The sequence below is a fragment of the Enoplosus armatus genome, chromosome 24 (genome assembly GCF_043641665.1).
Source record: "Enoplosus armatus isolate fEnoArm2 chromosome 24, fEnoArm2.hap1, whole genome shotgun sequence".
Taxonomy (NCBI): domain Eukaryota; kingdom Metazoa; phylum Chordata; class Actinopteri; order Centrarchiformes; family Enoplosidae; genus Enoplosus; species Enoplosus armatus.
In genome coordinates, this window is record NC_092203.1 from 6227215 (window position 1) to 6243566 (window position 16352).

The window sequence follows — 16352 nt, forward strand, 5'->3', positions numbered from 1 at the left end:
TAGGAATACATATTCTGAGAAAGTAACCAAAACGTCCTTCTGCAGGACGAGGAAGAAATGAAAGGAGGAGGAGGAAGAGGAGGCGGCACTGAACTGGGTTCCAACTAATTGGGTAGGCGGAGCTGTTTGGCTTGGGGATAACGTGCAGGTAAGGATACCCCATTTTTACAAGCTAGTCTGGTACACACAACACCCACATTAAAGTATAATATATCGCAATAAAGCACAACATCCCCGCCATGAACGTGTAGTAAAAATCTAATGTGTCGTATCAATGTAATTTCCTAATAGGACGCACGGAGGCAGCGCAGCTCCGTCGGTAGGCATACATTTATTTCATTGACTGAGCCATCACTGAAGGTTCCTTATGGAGACGTTAGCACGCCAAACTCCATTACCAATCTGGTAGGGTAAATGTTTGCATATCGACAAGGGAAAGCTGTTCACCCTATATTGGACAGTTTGATAAATACAGTCAGGCTGGTCCGTTTGACCAAGTAAATAGTATTCAGATTTTGGAATGAGGTTTTGGAGGGATGATGAAGAAGAAGAGAACAATGTAACTCTACTCTGTTCGACTACTGGTGTGTCTCTGGTGTTCATAACAGTCATTAACTGAACTTGGATAAGCTCATACAATTCATTTTTGAAACTTTAATTGACTTCCAATGAAACCTAGAACATGCAGATATTTCATACAGTGATCAGTAAAACTGTTCTATGCTCTTCACTTGAGTGAATTTATGTCACTAACAAAATGTAATTTCAATTGATGAAACTAAATAGTTCTCAATGTCCAGCACCTTGCATACAGAGAAAAAAAGTACTTAAAATCTGTTGCCTCTTGTATTTCCATGGGCTCTGGACATCCCCTAGACCACGTTTGTGAACTTGGCTGTTAGAAGTGTCACATTGTATTGCATGTGGAACTAGTCTTAGTTCTTTATTTAGCCTGGCATATCACCACGTCACAAGATCCCCGTTCATATGACTAAGGGTATGCTGCTCTATTGTCAAAGCAAAGAAAGGAGCCACTGTCAAGGAACTGGTAATTGGATGGGGAATTGGTTACATTTGCTTTGATTGTTCTACCAGAAGTCATCAGGTGTGTGTATGTGTGTATTATCTTTGTGTGAAAGTTTTTAAAGACCAGATCAGATACTGATGCACTTACTCCCCACGTGCCAGAAAACTTTGACACCATGTGGATCAGATTTTAACTTGATATAATGGCTGAATTGATTGACTGAAACAAGCCATTACCACTTCAATTATGATAAGTTGAAAAATGCACAAAATGTTTACATTATATGTGAATATATGTGTAACATTTGGTTAAAAAAATCTACTGGCCTTTTACTTGGATCATGCAGAAGATGTTGGCACAGATCACTGGAGGCATTGAGCTACTGGGGAGACATGAGTTATTTTTCTTGGTAGAATCATGCTATCAATTTAAATATGTTAACATATTTTGTATATTTAATGCAAATATTGCAGGAGATGAATTGACAGGTTGACCAAAGTTGACCGCACACGTCCAAATGCTAAGCTAAATTGCTGCACAGCTCAATCAAATGAAAAGATAAAATTAGCATCAGCAATGTTGTTAACACCACTGAGGACAGACGTGTGTTTGGTACACAGAGGCATGGATGTTGTTATGTGTTACGCAATTGCAAAAGTGCCTTCAGTGCTGTCCTGTGTGTGTGTGTGTGTGTGCGTGCGTGTGTGTGTCTTCCTTCCTCTACTCCCTCTCTGTACACTGCTGACCAAATTAAATGGACAGTGCATCTCAGTGTGTCTCTTTCTGTCTTCATTATTCCTGCTGTGTTCTTTCACCTTAGTCTACTGCTACATGTATGGTCATGGTTCAGTATTCTTTTTTTTCTTCAGATCTACTCTTACAGCTGTTCTTTTAGTCATGTTTGGCATCTGTGTCCTTTTAGGAGCTGTGAAGTTTTCATGTGAAGAGGAAAGTCTGCTGAGCTGTGGTGTCCAGGGGCAAGGATGGGAGAGCAGCTGTCGGTACCAGAGGACCTGGAGAAAACACTGGAGGTGCTGTCTACAATCAGTGGTAGGGATCCCTGTCAGTTTATAACCCAGCGTGGCCTGAGGGTTGTCTTTTGCATCTGTGTGTCCTCTGTGCGCTTTATATGGGGGTTCTGCACTTAAATCATGTGTAAGAAAAACATAAACTCTTGGCCTGCTTTGCACTGTCATTTGGTCGACAGATAGCCATTTGCCCAATGATCAGCTGATTACATTTTGATGGTGATCTGAAATTGCCACCTTTACATGGTTTTCATTGTTTAACTGTAACTCTTTGGGGTTAAAGTCAGGTTTTTCTAATCATACATATAGGATCCTTAATACAGTGAAATACTGATTTCCTCTGTTTAAATGTGTTTCTGTTTCTCATTTTGAGAAAAAATGATGCCAAACCCAAAACTCAGCATTAATGAATCCTTAGCAGCAGGTTAGTCCACCGGTTTCACTAAAGCAATTTGCCAGCACTGCTTACACACAGGTTGCAAATGGTGCCAGCGCCGGTTTCACAAATGATTGTCCCCCTCTAAGGGCTCTCGCATGTTCGTGCATGGGTCGCAAGTGTGGTGTTTCATTTTATTAGTTAAATGTGTCAAAATTAATGCAAGAGCATGCAAAATGATCTCATGTCGCAAGTCACAGCTTGCATTTGGTTTTGAAAATGGGATTTGACCCCAGGTGTCTTTTAGGAGGTTCCAGCAAAACAAGGAGTAATTTAACCCAGAGAAACAATATGTAAGAGTGACTATACTTTACTTGTACCATTATCATCCCCCCTCATACAGTGTAGACAGTTTGGTAGGACTGTCTGTAGATGAGCAGCTAAAATAAATAAAATAAGATCCGGAAGACAAAATCTGCTCACATGATAGTCTAGACTATTTCAGGGTTCTAAGACATTGACATTTCAGATTTATGAATTGGTTTGCCTGTTAGGTTCAAACTATGAGATCACAGTCAACTGTGGCCAGAAGCACCATCAGTCGGGAACGTAGCTCTTTGCTATGGGCAGGTGCTTTGAATAGGAAAATAGCTGAAATAGATTGCTGCAAATATTTTGTTATGGTGTTGTCTACATTTGTCCACTTACTGTATCCAATGAGTTAATGACCATTTCAAATACCTCATCTGCTTCCTGCATATAAAAATGGTTATATATTTGTTGTTTGAGTGTGACTTTGTAGATAGATGTTGATAGTAGATAAGAAACACTCTTATACTGGTCGTTGTTTTTGATCTACTATCTGCTTCAACTCAAACAGAAAGGATTGCCATACACAGCTAATGATTCAATTACCTGTAACTTTATATTGGATATAATGTTCTTCTGGCAGCAGTACATGCAGCGACAGTATGCACTGCTCCTGAAGGCAACGATTCAATTTGCAACCTGTTGCGAGCCCCTTTATTCCTTTGCTGTGTCTCTCTGTGCCTTCAGCTCTTTGCTAAAGGTGAAATGTCACGCCATTGTTGTTTAAAAGACAGATATAAATAGTACCAGTATAAATAAATTGTAATAGTATTATATTATATAACCAGTATAAATCATGCCATGTTTTCTAAGAGAGCAGTTGGAGAATGGGCTGGAATAATTCAGTTTGTTGTCAGTGTGATTAGGTTTGAAGCCATCTCAGAGTAGGAGGGCATTGGTTTTGATCTTTCGGACTGTGACCCATCTACTTGATTAATTAATAAATCTAATAGTGCAGAATGCCACACGTAATGAAATGTGCATGACCACCCTTGCTTGCTACCTTTGAAGTATACATTGGGAATGTTTGTGTGATTGTGTGATGATAAACTAGATGAAATAAAGATAATGGGATAGTTGAAGGGAGGCAGATACCTTAACGGATGGCACCAGTGTGATTTTAGTTTTCTACCTATTACCAGTAATGCCCCAAAAAATCACAAGTCATGTCACAAGTGGTTTTGAGTAAAAGAAAAGATTAAAAGTAACAAGATGTTGTAAAAGCCTTTCCCTTTGGGTGATTTTGACGAGTTAAGAAAAGTGTCTGATATAAAACATATCATCAAGCTAAAGACGAGGCGTTTTTTTTCTTGGCTACTGAAAATGTGTAGATATTAGGCCTTCAGTTGACATAGTTTACTATTCATTTGTTTCAGACTTGAGATAACAGTGGGTTTGCCACATGTTCTCCTGAACTTTAAATCAATCACTAAGCATGTGAAGCATGCTATGACTTTCTTTTTATTGCTGTCTTACTCATTCTCAATTACTCAACAGGAAAAGTGAACTTTGTGTTTTGCTGGTTTCATTTTAATTCCCCCTGAAGACAGTCAGCTGACAGTCACACAGAAAAACACACATTATTGATAAACAAATTTCTCAGTGTACGTGTTTATGTGCTTCTACATAACATACACATAGGACAGCATACACGCACAGATTTGCAAAGTTGGTATAATTAGCTGCAGGGGGGTTTATGTCATAGCCCACCCTCCACCCCTCTCATCCTGTGATAAACACAAAGTAGACATGAAGTGAGATAAACAATCGCACATTCACCAGAACAAACACAGCAGCTTAATCGAGGAGGAAGAGGAGGAGGAGGAGGAGGAGGAGGAGAGGCAGGCAGTTTGAATAAGCTCACAGACATAGTATGATGCCTTCTCTGATATGACGATGTCTCTTGTGGAGTTAATTCAAGAGGGCCAAGAGGTTTTGAGTCAGCTGTTTCACAATCTGTTTGTATCCATCAGTCTGTTGACCCGACACACACACATCAGGAGCCGCGGATCGACCTGGAGAACAGGTTAGTTTGTGTGTGTGTGTGTGCTGATTGTAAAGGTTCAGGTGTATATTTTGGACATCCACGTTCAGAGAATGTTCTGGTCTGTAGTGTCTGTTATTTGAATCACTGTGACAGGATGACAGGACAGGATTTCCTATCACCACGGGGAGATTCCCCCTGCCGTGTTTCCCCCTCATTTTTCAAACATAATAGAAGAACTTCACTATTCACTTTCCGAGCATGGGATTCAGCATGTACCTCTCTCTCTAGATAATATCATTACATGATATTTGAGGTGTTATTTATGAGTTGAAATTGGGAGTGTGGTTTACAGTAAGTGTCTGAAATATGAGTTCGAATTTAGGGATCTACCCCCAAAACAATATTCAGGTTCTGCTTGAGTTACAGCCTGTATGCATATGTGTTCTTCAAATATTATTCTTGACTAGTAGAGGAAATATATCAGCTCTATTTTAGATCGGTATACCATGATTGTCCTCATGTTGTACAATAGTGAGTTGTTTTAGTTTTTCTCACGTATTCTCATCTAACATCCAGTAAACAAATGTACTGTACTTCCGAAATTGTTGTAGTATTCCTTTAAGTGTAGACTCACCAGGCCAGCAGGGGCACTAGCTGTCACAGTGTAATCTCTTGAACGCAGCCCTCTTCCGTGTTTGACCTTAGTAACTGATTACCTGATATGGCCCTCGTGAGTGGCTAATTGATAACTTACCTTATGTCCCAATGCATCAGCAGCAGAAATGTCTGTTCACTAGTTGGATAGTTACGAGACCGATAAACAGGCAGACAAACAGAAAGTCAAAGAAACTGATTAGAAAGAGAAACAGACTGGTGGACAGGTGTTTGTGTGTATCATGTCTTCCAGCCTGTGCTGTGGTCGTCAACCAGCAGAAAGCAAACAGAATCATAAATGCACGCAGACTAACAGACGTGGTGAGTGCCGTCTTAACGTATGAAATTCTATTATTCTACTTCTGGGAATCTGTTGAGTAGTATAGACCAGGAGCAGGCACATTTTCACTGGACGCACTGGTCGCAAAGGGGTCATTTTAGGGTAGGTCAAGTTTAGTTTAGTTCAGTTAAAGACGAAACTGCATTGATTGTTGAAAAATCCTCACGTGGCACAGCCTAATCAATATTTGTCCACATGAACAACTCTCTCACCAGAAGGACAGAAGCCAGACAGGTCAGAGGATTAATCTTAGTTTGTAGACATTAGATGGGAGGTTGATTCTGTGTTTGAGCTTTTCTATCCAAACAATGTAATCCCTTCAGGCTCTTTCTGTGTTATAAAGACATATGACATGTTGCTGATTCATGTGCACTGCCATCAATGATACTGAGAGTTAAAGCTCAGAACTGTGGCTTTGCCTGAGACTTTATAGTTCTAGCTAAAGCGACACAATCTCTGCTGACAAATGCAAACCAGTATATGTCTGGATTACTGTTCTGCATAATACTGGTAATATCAATGTGGCAGCAACCATGTGTGTTTGTGTAGTTGTGTTTGGAGGAGTCACACTGACAATCACGTCCTGGCTGGACTATGAACTCTTTAGTTAATGTCACTTTAATGTTCAACTCTTGTTTTAAAATCTTTATTTTTGAAAGGATTTTAAATCTGAAGATCTTATGACATCTTTTCACATCTAAGTTGACACCTGTTTTTAGCCTACGCACCCCTGTTTAAGAAAAAGTGATTTTGAAGGCTCAGTACTCAATATGTGTGTGCATGTGTGACGCTGTCTGCAACAAAACTGCAAGACAAGCGATTAATTAAATCCTGAATGTGGATTATTTTTGAGACGAGGTGAGAGCAAACTGTCACAGGGTGTATAAGTATATATTCTCTCTTCAGTCGGAGTTCCACAGCAGGAAGGAGGAGCAGAGGAAAGAGGAGTGGTGTAATCATGGCAGGTGTGTGTGCAGGAGAGAGAGACAGACAGGGAGGGTTTGGAAATACAAATGAGGAGAGCAGGATGAGGCAGGCTTTTCTCTACCTGTGAAGACGGTAAGAGAGGAAGAAGGGAACAGACAGGAGGACGGGATGAAGGAATGCACAGGAAAACAGGAATATGGAGGAGAGAGATTTGTCTGCATCTCACTGCAGGAGATGGAGAGCTACTACAGATACACCCGCTGCTGTCAACAGCTGCATAGTGAGTTTTGCAGGGACGTGTGTGTCATTGAGTTTTAGCTGTGGTGTGTGAGGTGAGTGCATGTGAAGGCTCATGCTGACTCAATGTTGGGATGGAAATCATGGCTGTTTTCTTTAAGGGAAGGAAGACGGTAATCTAAAGTCAAAATTATAAGACATATATATATATATATATATATATATATATTCTCCTGAGGTTTGGCTGTAATGCTTATGATTGTCTCGTTAAACATTTGATTTGAACTGAATAATGTATATTCACTGTCCATACTACATGTGCAGTATTTAGGGATGCATAAACTAGTTTAGTATGTCATTGTGAGTGACCTGCAAATGCTGCTTTTTCTCTTAGCTTGTTTTCCACATGATGATCACATGCAACTGGCCTCTGTTCCTCAGATGATTTTTAGGGGTTTTTTCAGCAGTCTTCCTGGAAAGCTGACTCATGATACTGAGAGATTTCTGTTCAAACCAATGGGTTCCTTCCTACTATTTGCTAACACCATGCATTAAATAACTGCAATTCCCATCAGGTTGCAGTTCAGCTGTGTTTACTATTCCGTTACCCTAAACTCTTACGAAAAGTCCTCCTCAACAGTAACATACACTCTTGAAAAATTCAGAAAAGCATCGATTCATGTTTGTTTCCTTTTAACAGACCTTCTCTGCCATCATGAGTGCTCCTCTCTCATGAAGAGAAAGCATTCATTACAGCTGCACTTGGGCTAACAGACAAACTTGAATCACAAAGAAGTAATTCTAGTCAAACTGAAAATAAAATGAAAATGGGATAACCTGTTTCATTGACCTTTGAATTCATGTGCATGTTGCCTTCACTTTAGTGCATAATGTGTCCTTACCGGTCAAGTAAATCTTTATCCATCCAGGAGTTAGATGTGATGTGAAGTGTGGATGTAAAGCTGCACAAGAAAACGTGCCTCTGATAAATGTCTACTGTGGCCTGAGACATCCTTATGTACTCAAGGTGGTTCAATAAAAGGTGCCTTAATTATCTGGCAGCCTGTGTGCATGTGTGACAGAGAAATGTGTGTGTGTTTGTGACTGCTGAGTATTTGTACACCATTGATCACGCAGACTCCTGGGTGTATGTGAGGACTTGGTTTTTAGATCTTGGTGCCTGTCAGTGATGGTTCAGGTCTATTCTGGTCTGTTTCCTGTGGGCTTTGGTCTGTATTTAGAGATGATATGTGTATTTTTAGTGAGAGCTATTCTAGAAAGGCTGTGTCACGGAGACAGGTGCTGCGTTTTTGCTCTTGATCTTCCTTTCCTCGTCACTGTTGCCATATCAACTTCTATTTCCAAAACTTGTTTGTTTGGAGATATTTTGAGGCCATCCATCCATTTTCACATCTGTCCTTAAAGCCTTCTGTTAAATTTCTAAAGTTTGATGGATTTAGACATGCTGTTAACCTGCAGAATTACATTGTACTTCTAGTAACATATACTGTAGTCATCTGTTTAAATCTCACACAAAAACCCAAAGTTAAAGTGTAGTAATTGAACAAAAAGTATTTGTGCTTGTGCTTGCAATATTTGTGAATAAATGTTGACCCACCACCAAGATTTTATGGTTTTATAATGGTCAGCTGCTGTCTTCTTTGCAACTTCCTCTGGTGTTTCCCTAAGTGATGATCCATCGTGACAGATGATGGTCTCACCCCTAAATGGCAAAACTTCCTCTTTCATAGGTATTCTCATTTCGCAATCTGTTTTCCATCATTTTAACCGTCTTTCCCATGATATCCCTGTCTCTGTTTGACACCTGGTGACCTTTTCAAGTTAAAATCCCTGGTCGTCATCTGAGCTGTCGGTGTGAGCGACCCTGACCCTTCGACACACACACTCCTCTCCTTCAAGTTCATTGTCCTCATCCTGACCAGGGAAGAAAATCTCAAACTGGTTCACAAACAAAGTGTTTTCACTAGTTCTTTTGTAGTATTTTTCTTTTGTGCAATGCTGTGCACTAGGAGACATCATGCAATAAGAAGTTGATCATATTATAGCGCAGTAACCACAGTAATTTTATTGGAGGGTTGTGCCGGATTTGAGCCTTTTTTATTGTTGTACTGCATGCGCCTTACACACACACTTATCAGCTGCTTTTAAAACAATAAATACAACTCGTGACAGTTCTGTCACATGTGTAATGTTTTATGGATATTTGCGTTTCCTTTTCCAAACCAGTCAGCCAGAGTTGGTGGTGATTACATGTATGTACAGTTAAAGATCATAATTTCCTGACTACACTGGTCTTTAATAGGCCTGACTTTATATACAGAATTGAATTAGTCTAACTTTAAGTGGTTTCAGAGACTTCTCCTGTGACTTCAAAAACTACTTGATGGTGTCATTTTAACAAAATAAACTGTCAACATGCCTATTGATTATTGGGTGAACATACAAAAATCATTAATTTAATATAGTATAATACTGTAAAAGTGAACTGGACCTTATTACTGTGTTGAATGTTCCATTGTCTTTACATCGTAGCAGTCAGTTTTTATACCAAGCGCAGATTATGTAACTCCTGAGAGTCTTGCTCTGTCTTTTTGCTCTGTCCAGAGAGAAATGGTCTCACTTCTCCTACAGGATTTCTAAATTAAAGTTATCTAACCCAGCTTTAACTGAAAGTGACATCTTCCTTTTGGCTGTCATGCTGGTTGACAGGAGTCTGTCTTACCCCTTAACTCGGCCATGCAGTCTGCTTTCTGTCAAGTGTACGTCACATATCAACAAAGTCAAGTATGTCAAGAAGGCAACAGAAAATTGGCTTAATGACTGCCTGCTACTGTATCCCCTCATCTAAACTGTGATGTAGAGAGTGACGGAGAAAGAAAATGTGTCTGATTTGTCTGACATTTGAAGGTTTGTTTTTTGCCAAAAAGAAAATTAAATTAGGATCAAAATATATGAAGATGGCTCATAATCTCATTGTATCTTTGAGACATTGCAACTGGCCATAGTTCTGTAATTTAATTCCACAAATAACAAATGAAAAGCCAGTTATGTGCTGACTTATGTTGTTACAGCCTTGATTCAAACTGTCTGCTTGTTCACACCTTTCCTTTGTTCTCCTGTTTACCCTCCTGCTTGTTTCGGCCTGTGAGTCACTTCTCAATTGGTGTCTTCCTGTTTACGCTCCAGCCAGCCAATAGTGTTTGATCCTGGAGCGGAAGGAGTCAATAGTGTCTGGTCTTTGCCGACACAGACATTGGGGGGGAAAGTCTCAAATAAATAATTCAGGTGGGAGTTATTCTAGCTGTAGTCTGCACCACATCCCCTCATACACACACATACAGGCACAAACGGGTCTCCTTACATCCCGTACACACACACTGAAGTCTGATCCGCATCCCATGTAAACACACACACATGCACATTCACACGTCATGAAATATTTTTAACTCAAAGACTATACACTTATATAGATATACAATGCAATACTTAAGGGATAAAATGTGTCTTAAACTCACTAATGACAACTTTTGGTGTAGCTTTTCTGTCTAAAATGTGAGCGCTGAGGGCGGAACTGTAAATGGGCCTCCAGAGGGTGAAACTGCTAGCTGTCAGAGCTGTTGGAGAATAAATCAGCAGAGACAGGAAATGAGCCATTATAAACTCTCTGCTTTTTCCTGTCCCAAAGCCAACGTGCTCTATCATCTTAATCTGACATTGGGTAAACACACGCGCACACACACGCACACACACAGGCCTGCATTTTGACACGGACCTCCAACTCTCTTGAATCCCTTCATGTATTGCTAATCTTATCTCAGACTAGACTGAGAGATTCATCTTTAATGTAGCCTTAATCTAATTCTTAATCTCACACGTCCAGTGTTTTTCATCTCCTCGCACCTAATCTCAGTCCACAGTTACCCTGTGACGTCACCATATTTTAGTGCATATTTTAGATGAAAGCATTTCTATTTTAGTTCAGAGAAACAGCCAGGATTAAGCATGTGTCCTGTTTTGACTTAACTTAAAAACCCATCAGTGACTGGATGAACAGACTGCTTTTCTTTCTGACTCACTGTAGGTAGTTGTTGATCTGCACTTAATTCATCTGGGCCGGCACTTAATCATCTTTACAAGTAAAACCATTGTGCATAAGTTCATAAAATTACTCTGTTTTGTGCTTTATGTTGAGACTGTAAACACGGCTTAATGGAAATTCAAGAAACCACATAGACAGATTGAGTAAGGGGTCTCTCTGTGTGTGAGTGTGTGATCATGCATGTGTGTCCATGCATGTGAGCATGGATTATCTCCTTTGTGCTGGTCAGCAGGATGATAGTAGAAGAGGTCTGAAGATGAGTATTCTGTCTTCATTCTCCTTGATCTAAAATCAGCCCCAGACTCTTCTAACTGCAATAAAATTGTTATATGTTCAAAACAGCTCTGTGTTACACTATTTCAAATGTACTAACACGCCTTAAAAGCATTCATGCATTAAATCCAATAAGAATTTATAGACTCAAATCTTTCTATTTGCCACTAAAAACAGAGTGACATTTAGCAAGGTAGTATTGTGCTTTCATAAAGTGGAGGGACGGAACAGAACGAAAGAATGGTCAAAATTGAAGCTCCATGCCACCAGTTTGTAACACAGGCTTTCTTTTCTAAATTTGAGTCTCCAACCCCAAGCTGAAATGACCCTGATGACATCACTGTGACATAATCAGGGTTATTTTCTCAGACAGGCTACACCTTTGAAATTACCCTGTTTTGTGCATCTTGCCTTGCTGAAAAGGCAAAATGCAGCAACCACACCATGCATGTTTTAAATGTCAAAGTTTTTGACAACCAGTGACAACAGTTAATTGAGAGATGTTAATTGACATCACACCGACAAAGGTTTAGGCAGGACAAGAAGATGTCGTGATGACAAGAGTCAGCATGGGTTTAGAAAGCAGGGCTGGTGGCCTCATAAATCCCATAGATTTTGTTTAGGCTGAAGACCAGAATGAGAAATGTTACTAAATAAGGACTTTGGATTCTGACACAATGAACTTTTCTACATTTTACTTGTCCTATATTCTGTCTTTCCTGTTTTACAGCTTTTTTATTTGCTGGGATTATCAGGTTTCTGCATTGGTTTACATACATCCAGTAGGATGTGAGGAGACTGTTTTCCTTGTTTATGCAACAGAATGACAGTTTAGAAATGTGTGTTTTCCTCAGCAGGGCAGCATCTTGTGAATTGAGCTCCTGAGGGTCTATTCACATTTTCACCAGTCCCACTTGTCACTGCTTCTGTGTGTGGCACACTGGGTCCCCCTGCTGTCTCCATTGGCATTGTGTGTATGTGTTTGTGTGTCTGTGAGAGAGTGTGAGAAAAACAGAGAGAAAGAGGCCTCCTTTTCCCTCTGGCATCGACATGAGTCTTGTATTTGAATTGTGTACAGTACACACCCATAAATCATGTTTACTTTACATTAGCTTAATTTGGAGCCTAACTTTTATTCTTTATTCACTACTCTGCTCTAGCTTGGTGCGCTCACATGTCAGTTGGAACCTGGAAAATCTGACACTTAAAAGTGAGAGCCAGAAGACAAGCAGCAAGCAAAGATGAACTTAGGACAAATGTGATTTTTAGAAGCGGCTTTCACTAAAAAGGCTGTCAACATTAATCTGGATAACTCTTTCATTTCCCTGCAAGTAGATTTTCACTATGTCCATGTTTGTGAAATACGGTTTCATCAGGATGGAAACGTCATACAATAATGCTATAAATTCATTTTAAATTTTACTAACATGAAATTTCTAATTTACACATCATGTGCAAATCCACAATTAACATAAATCAATTTGTACCCAAAATAAATGTTAACTTGTACGTATTTGCTTATATATTCTTCAACTTCTGTTGAACAGACTGAATCAGAGAGAGACATCCACCGTAAAAACTGATTAGTATCGGCCAACAGATCCTTTGGTCTCAGCTAATTTAGACCATATTTCATACTGTGATGTTAAAAACAAAGAAATGTATTATTGCAGTAATCTAATATATTAGCCCAATGTCATTGAATCCCACTGGAGACAGATTATACATGGGAATGATGACAATGAACAATAATCATTATTATGTATTAGCTGTTATTGTCAATTCTAACTATCTCTGTGTTTTTGTGCATTTTTTTTAGTTCATTGCTGAGGTTTTTAGAGACTTCCATATTCTGTCACATCTAGTTTTTCCTCTATCTATCCGTGAAAACAGTGTGACATGTGAAACTGGGGGCGGACCATCTGAAACTCCGCCTCGCTGGCTGGTACAGACAGGGAGGGGGGAGGTGTGTGTGAGTGTGTGTGGGCTACGCTGTGCAGTGACAGCTCAGTAAGCTGCTGAAGTCTTCGGCTGTGGTGGAATGGGCTGCCTGAACTTCCACCGTGATGCACTCTGACAGAATATGTGGCTGTGTGTGAATGTGTTTTAACAGTGTGTGTGTGTGTGTGGGGGTATCAGGGGGGCATACATGTACCGACAAAACAATGGCTCTAAACCGAGTGTCTCAACTCTGCCACGATATCACCAGACTGTGGCTGCAACTGAAGATGATGACAGGTAGAGTGTGTGACTGAGGCAAGTGAGAGAGAGAGACTGTTCATTTGTTATTAGAGAGTGTGTGTGTTGGGTGACTTCTCGTGTGTAAATAACTTTTATAGAAACAGATAAGACTGTGTGAATTCTGCAGGTGCTTTCCTGTGTGTGTGTGTGTGTGTGTGTCTTGTGTATTCTTGTCCTGGTCCAGATGTTTTCATGTGCAACAGCCAACTGCCATCTTTTGCATCCAGTTTGTTTGAAGCTGTTCATCATAGGTGTAGAACAGAATGAACTCACTTATTTTTCTATTTTAGAGCTTTTAAGTCTAAATATCTCAAACTGCACAGTTTGTCCTGGGTAGCCCCAGAGGAAGGCCACTGAGTACTCAGATGACATACGAATATGCTCACAAATTAACAATGCAAGCCCGAGACGAGTCCCAAGTCAGAGCAATCTCGAGACAGAGCTAAAACAAAACAATGTCCATTCAATACTATTCCTTCTGTTGTTCACAGTGAGTCAACTGCAATTCTAGTACTCAGCATAGTCCTTTTGGATTTAGAAAAGTTTGAAATAGGAAATGGAGCTGGAAACAATGTAAATCTGCCTAAATGTTGTATTATTTACTGACATCGTCATCACAAAAGAGAAAAGGTAAATATGTAATTCTATTAAAAATTAAATTAAAAATTCTTGCACAGTGCTAACTGCACAAGCTAATTATGAAAGTATGAAATCTCTCCACACATTTGTGCATAATAGAACACATCTGAAATGGAGATGCTGGGTTTTTACGTGGCAGTGCAAAACTGTGCATGTGATATTAAAGAATTTTGTACAATGGCCACTGAGGATTCTCGATTCTGATTGGCTGGAAGGTGTAGACTCTGCAGTCTGCTACAGTCTGCAAGCAGCAACGCTGGGCAAGAAAAACAAAAAAAAAAGCAATATTGGTGGCAGATCTACAGTAGAGTCAATATTCAGATGTTAAAAGCAGTTTTTAAATGGGTGTAAAACCCTCCGTGAATGAGCTAAATGAATGAACATGACCTGAATTCATTATCCCCATTGATTTGGTCTCATTGCCCGAAAATGCTTTTCCTGCTGAAGGCATTACTATCCATCAGACGGTTACATAATCCAATCTAAAGTGGAGAGTGTGTTTTTGTCCTGAGGTCCTGGCTGTGTGTTGAAGTGAGCTGTAAGCTAACGTGACGCTTGTCCATCCTCAGTACAGTACGCAGCGGAGCACACTGACAGCATGTTAATCACATTTGTCCCATTAACACAGTGTGTTTCCTCTTGTCAGTTGGGAGCAACGTTGTGGACAAAACCCTTTTGAGAGTTTGAATGTCAACATCTCCTCCCCCTTATTTCCACTCTCAGTTGTGTGTGTGTGTGTGTGTGTGTGTTCATTGGTGGACTCCATTGCTTTTTATTCAGTTTCTTTGTTTGCTCTGATGTGCAATAATGGCAAACAGTGTTGATCATAATCCAGAGATTTTGTCATGCTTTTCTTGGCCCTCTGCAGGCTTTTTCAGGTGTGTGTACAGTGTGGTGTGTTTTGGTTTGTGTTGCTGTGCAGAGCGAGCAATCATGGTTGCTCTGCTGGCAGATGGACTGAGGTTATCTTATGAGCCGATACAGCCGACTCTCCTAAACACACGCAGATACCAAGGTATCAACCTTTCCTAGCATTGCTTTTTGCCAAGTCAGGATTAGAAATTGACAAGTCTCCGCTAAGCTCCCAATCTGGGATGTGGGTCTGTGTGTCTCAGAAGAACAGGAAGCACTTACCTTGCTTTTAACATTACCTGTTTACATTGGATTTAGCAGCAGCAGCTGTTGTAATGTACCTTTCAGTCAATTTAATTTGTCCTCAAGAGTCATTCACAGCAAACAGTTACATGAGAACTGTATCAACACAAACGCAAGAGAACATAATCAATAAACTCAATTCAGACAGGTAAATTAGATAAAGTGGACAGAATCTTTAATGATCCCTGAGGGCGGATAAGATGATGGCAACAACAAATCAAACATATTGATTTTTAAAGAAGCAACATGTTTATCATGCTAATATACAGCTCCTCATATTTACCTCAATAACTGTAACTAAAACGATTAATTCATATTTGACTAAAAAAGGGGGAGAGGGGGTTTTGCAGTACAGATATATCATAACCTTCCTAGGCAAGCACCCAGAAACTCTGGAAAACTTCCCATAAGCATTTTTTCATGAGACCCTCCCTCAAATGAACTTGAACTATAGAACTGGTGCCCCTTTATTCAACATGAATACATTCTGCATTACGTACATTGTGAAAACCTGCTGTTAAAAAGGGTAAAAAAAAGACACACAGATATCTTATGACTTTAGTTTAAATGAACTGAAGTTGCTCTCTTAAAAGCTGTATGTCATACCCTGGGGCACTGTGCGCCTCACTTTTCATCATGCCCTACATGTAAGCTTTGAAGAGAAGGATCAGTTTCTGTTGAGGATCGCTAACCTTTTGATTATGACCTACTCAACTTTACCACAGATACAAAGCCATATCAACTGATCAAATGTCTGAGTGATCAAGATCAGAGTGCTGGGAGAAATCTTCTGTTGAGTGCTGCAGTGCTTGGTCAAAACTTTGTCTTGTAAGCCCAATTAAAGATCAGTAAAGTCAGTAATCACATGCCCATTACGCTAAAGCACTATGCACAGAGCTATGCAAGACGGGTTAGTGATTATAAAGCAAATCCACAGTCATTGTAATAAATCCTTCGTACCCAACTTCCCCCCAAAACA

At 39.9% G+C, this 16352-nt stretch overlaps 1 protein-coding gene across 1 annotated transcript in view; it reads left to right on the plus strand.

Moving 5' to 3' along the window:
- Positions 1-2010: 2010 nt before the first annotated feature.
- mcf2la (mcf.2 cell line derived transforming sequence-like a) overlaps positions 2011-16352 on the plus strand; it is a 40328-nt gene continuing 25986 nt past the window's right edge. Inside the window, exons 1-3 of the mRNA XM_070930949.1 lie at positions 2011-2077; positions 5695-5762; positions 6808-6988. Of these exons, the coding sequence (XP_070787050.1) occupies positions 2011-2077; positions 5695-5762; positions 6808-6988 (316 nt within the window). The remainder of the gene's footprint in view (positions 2078-5694; positions 5763-6807; positions 6989-16352) is intronic.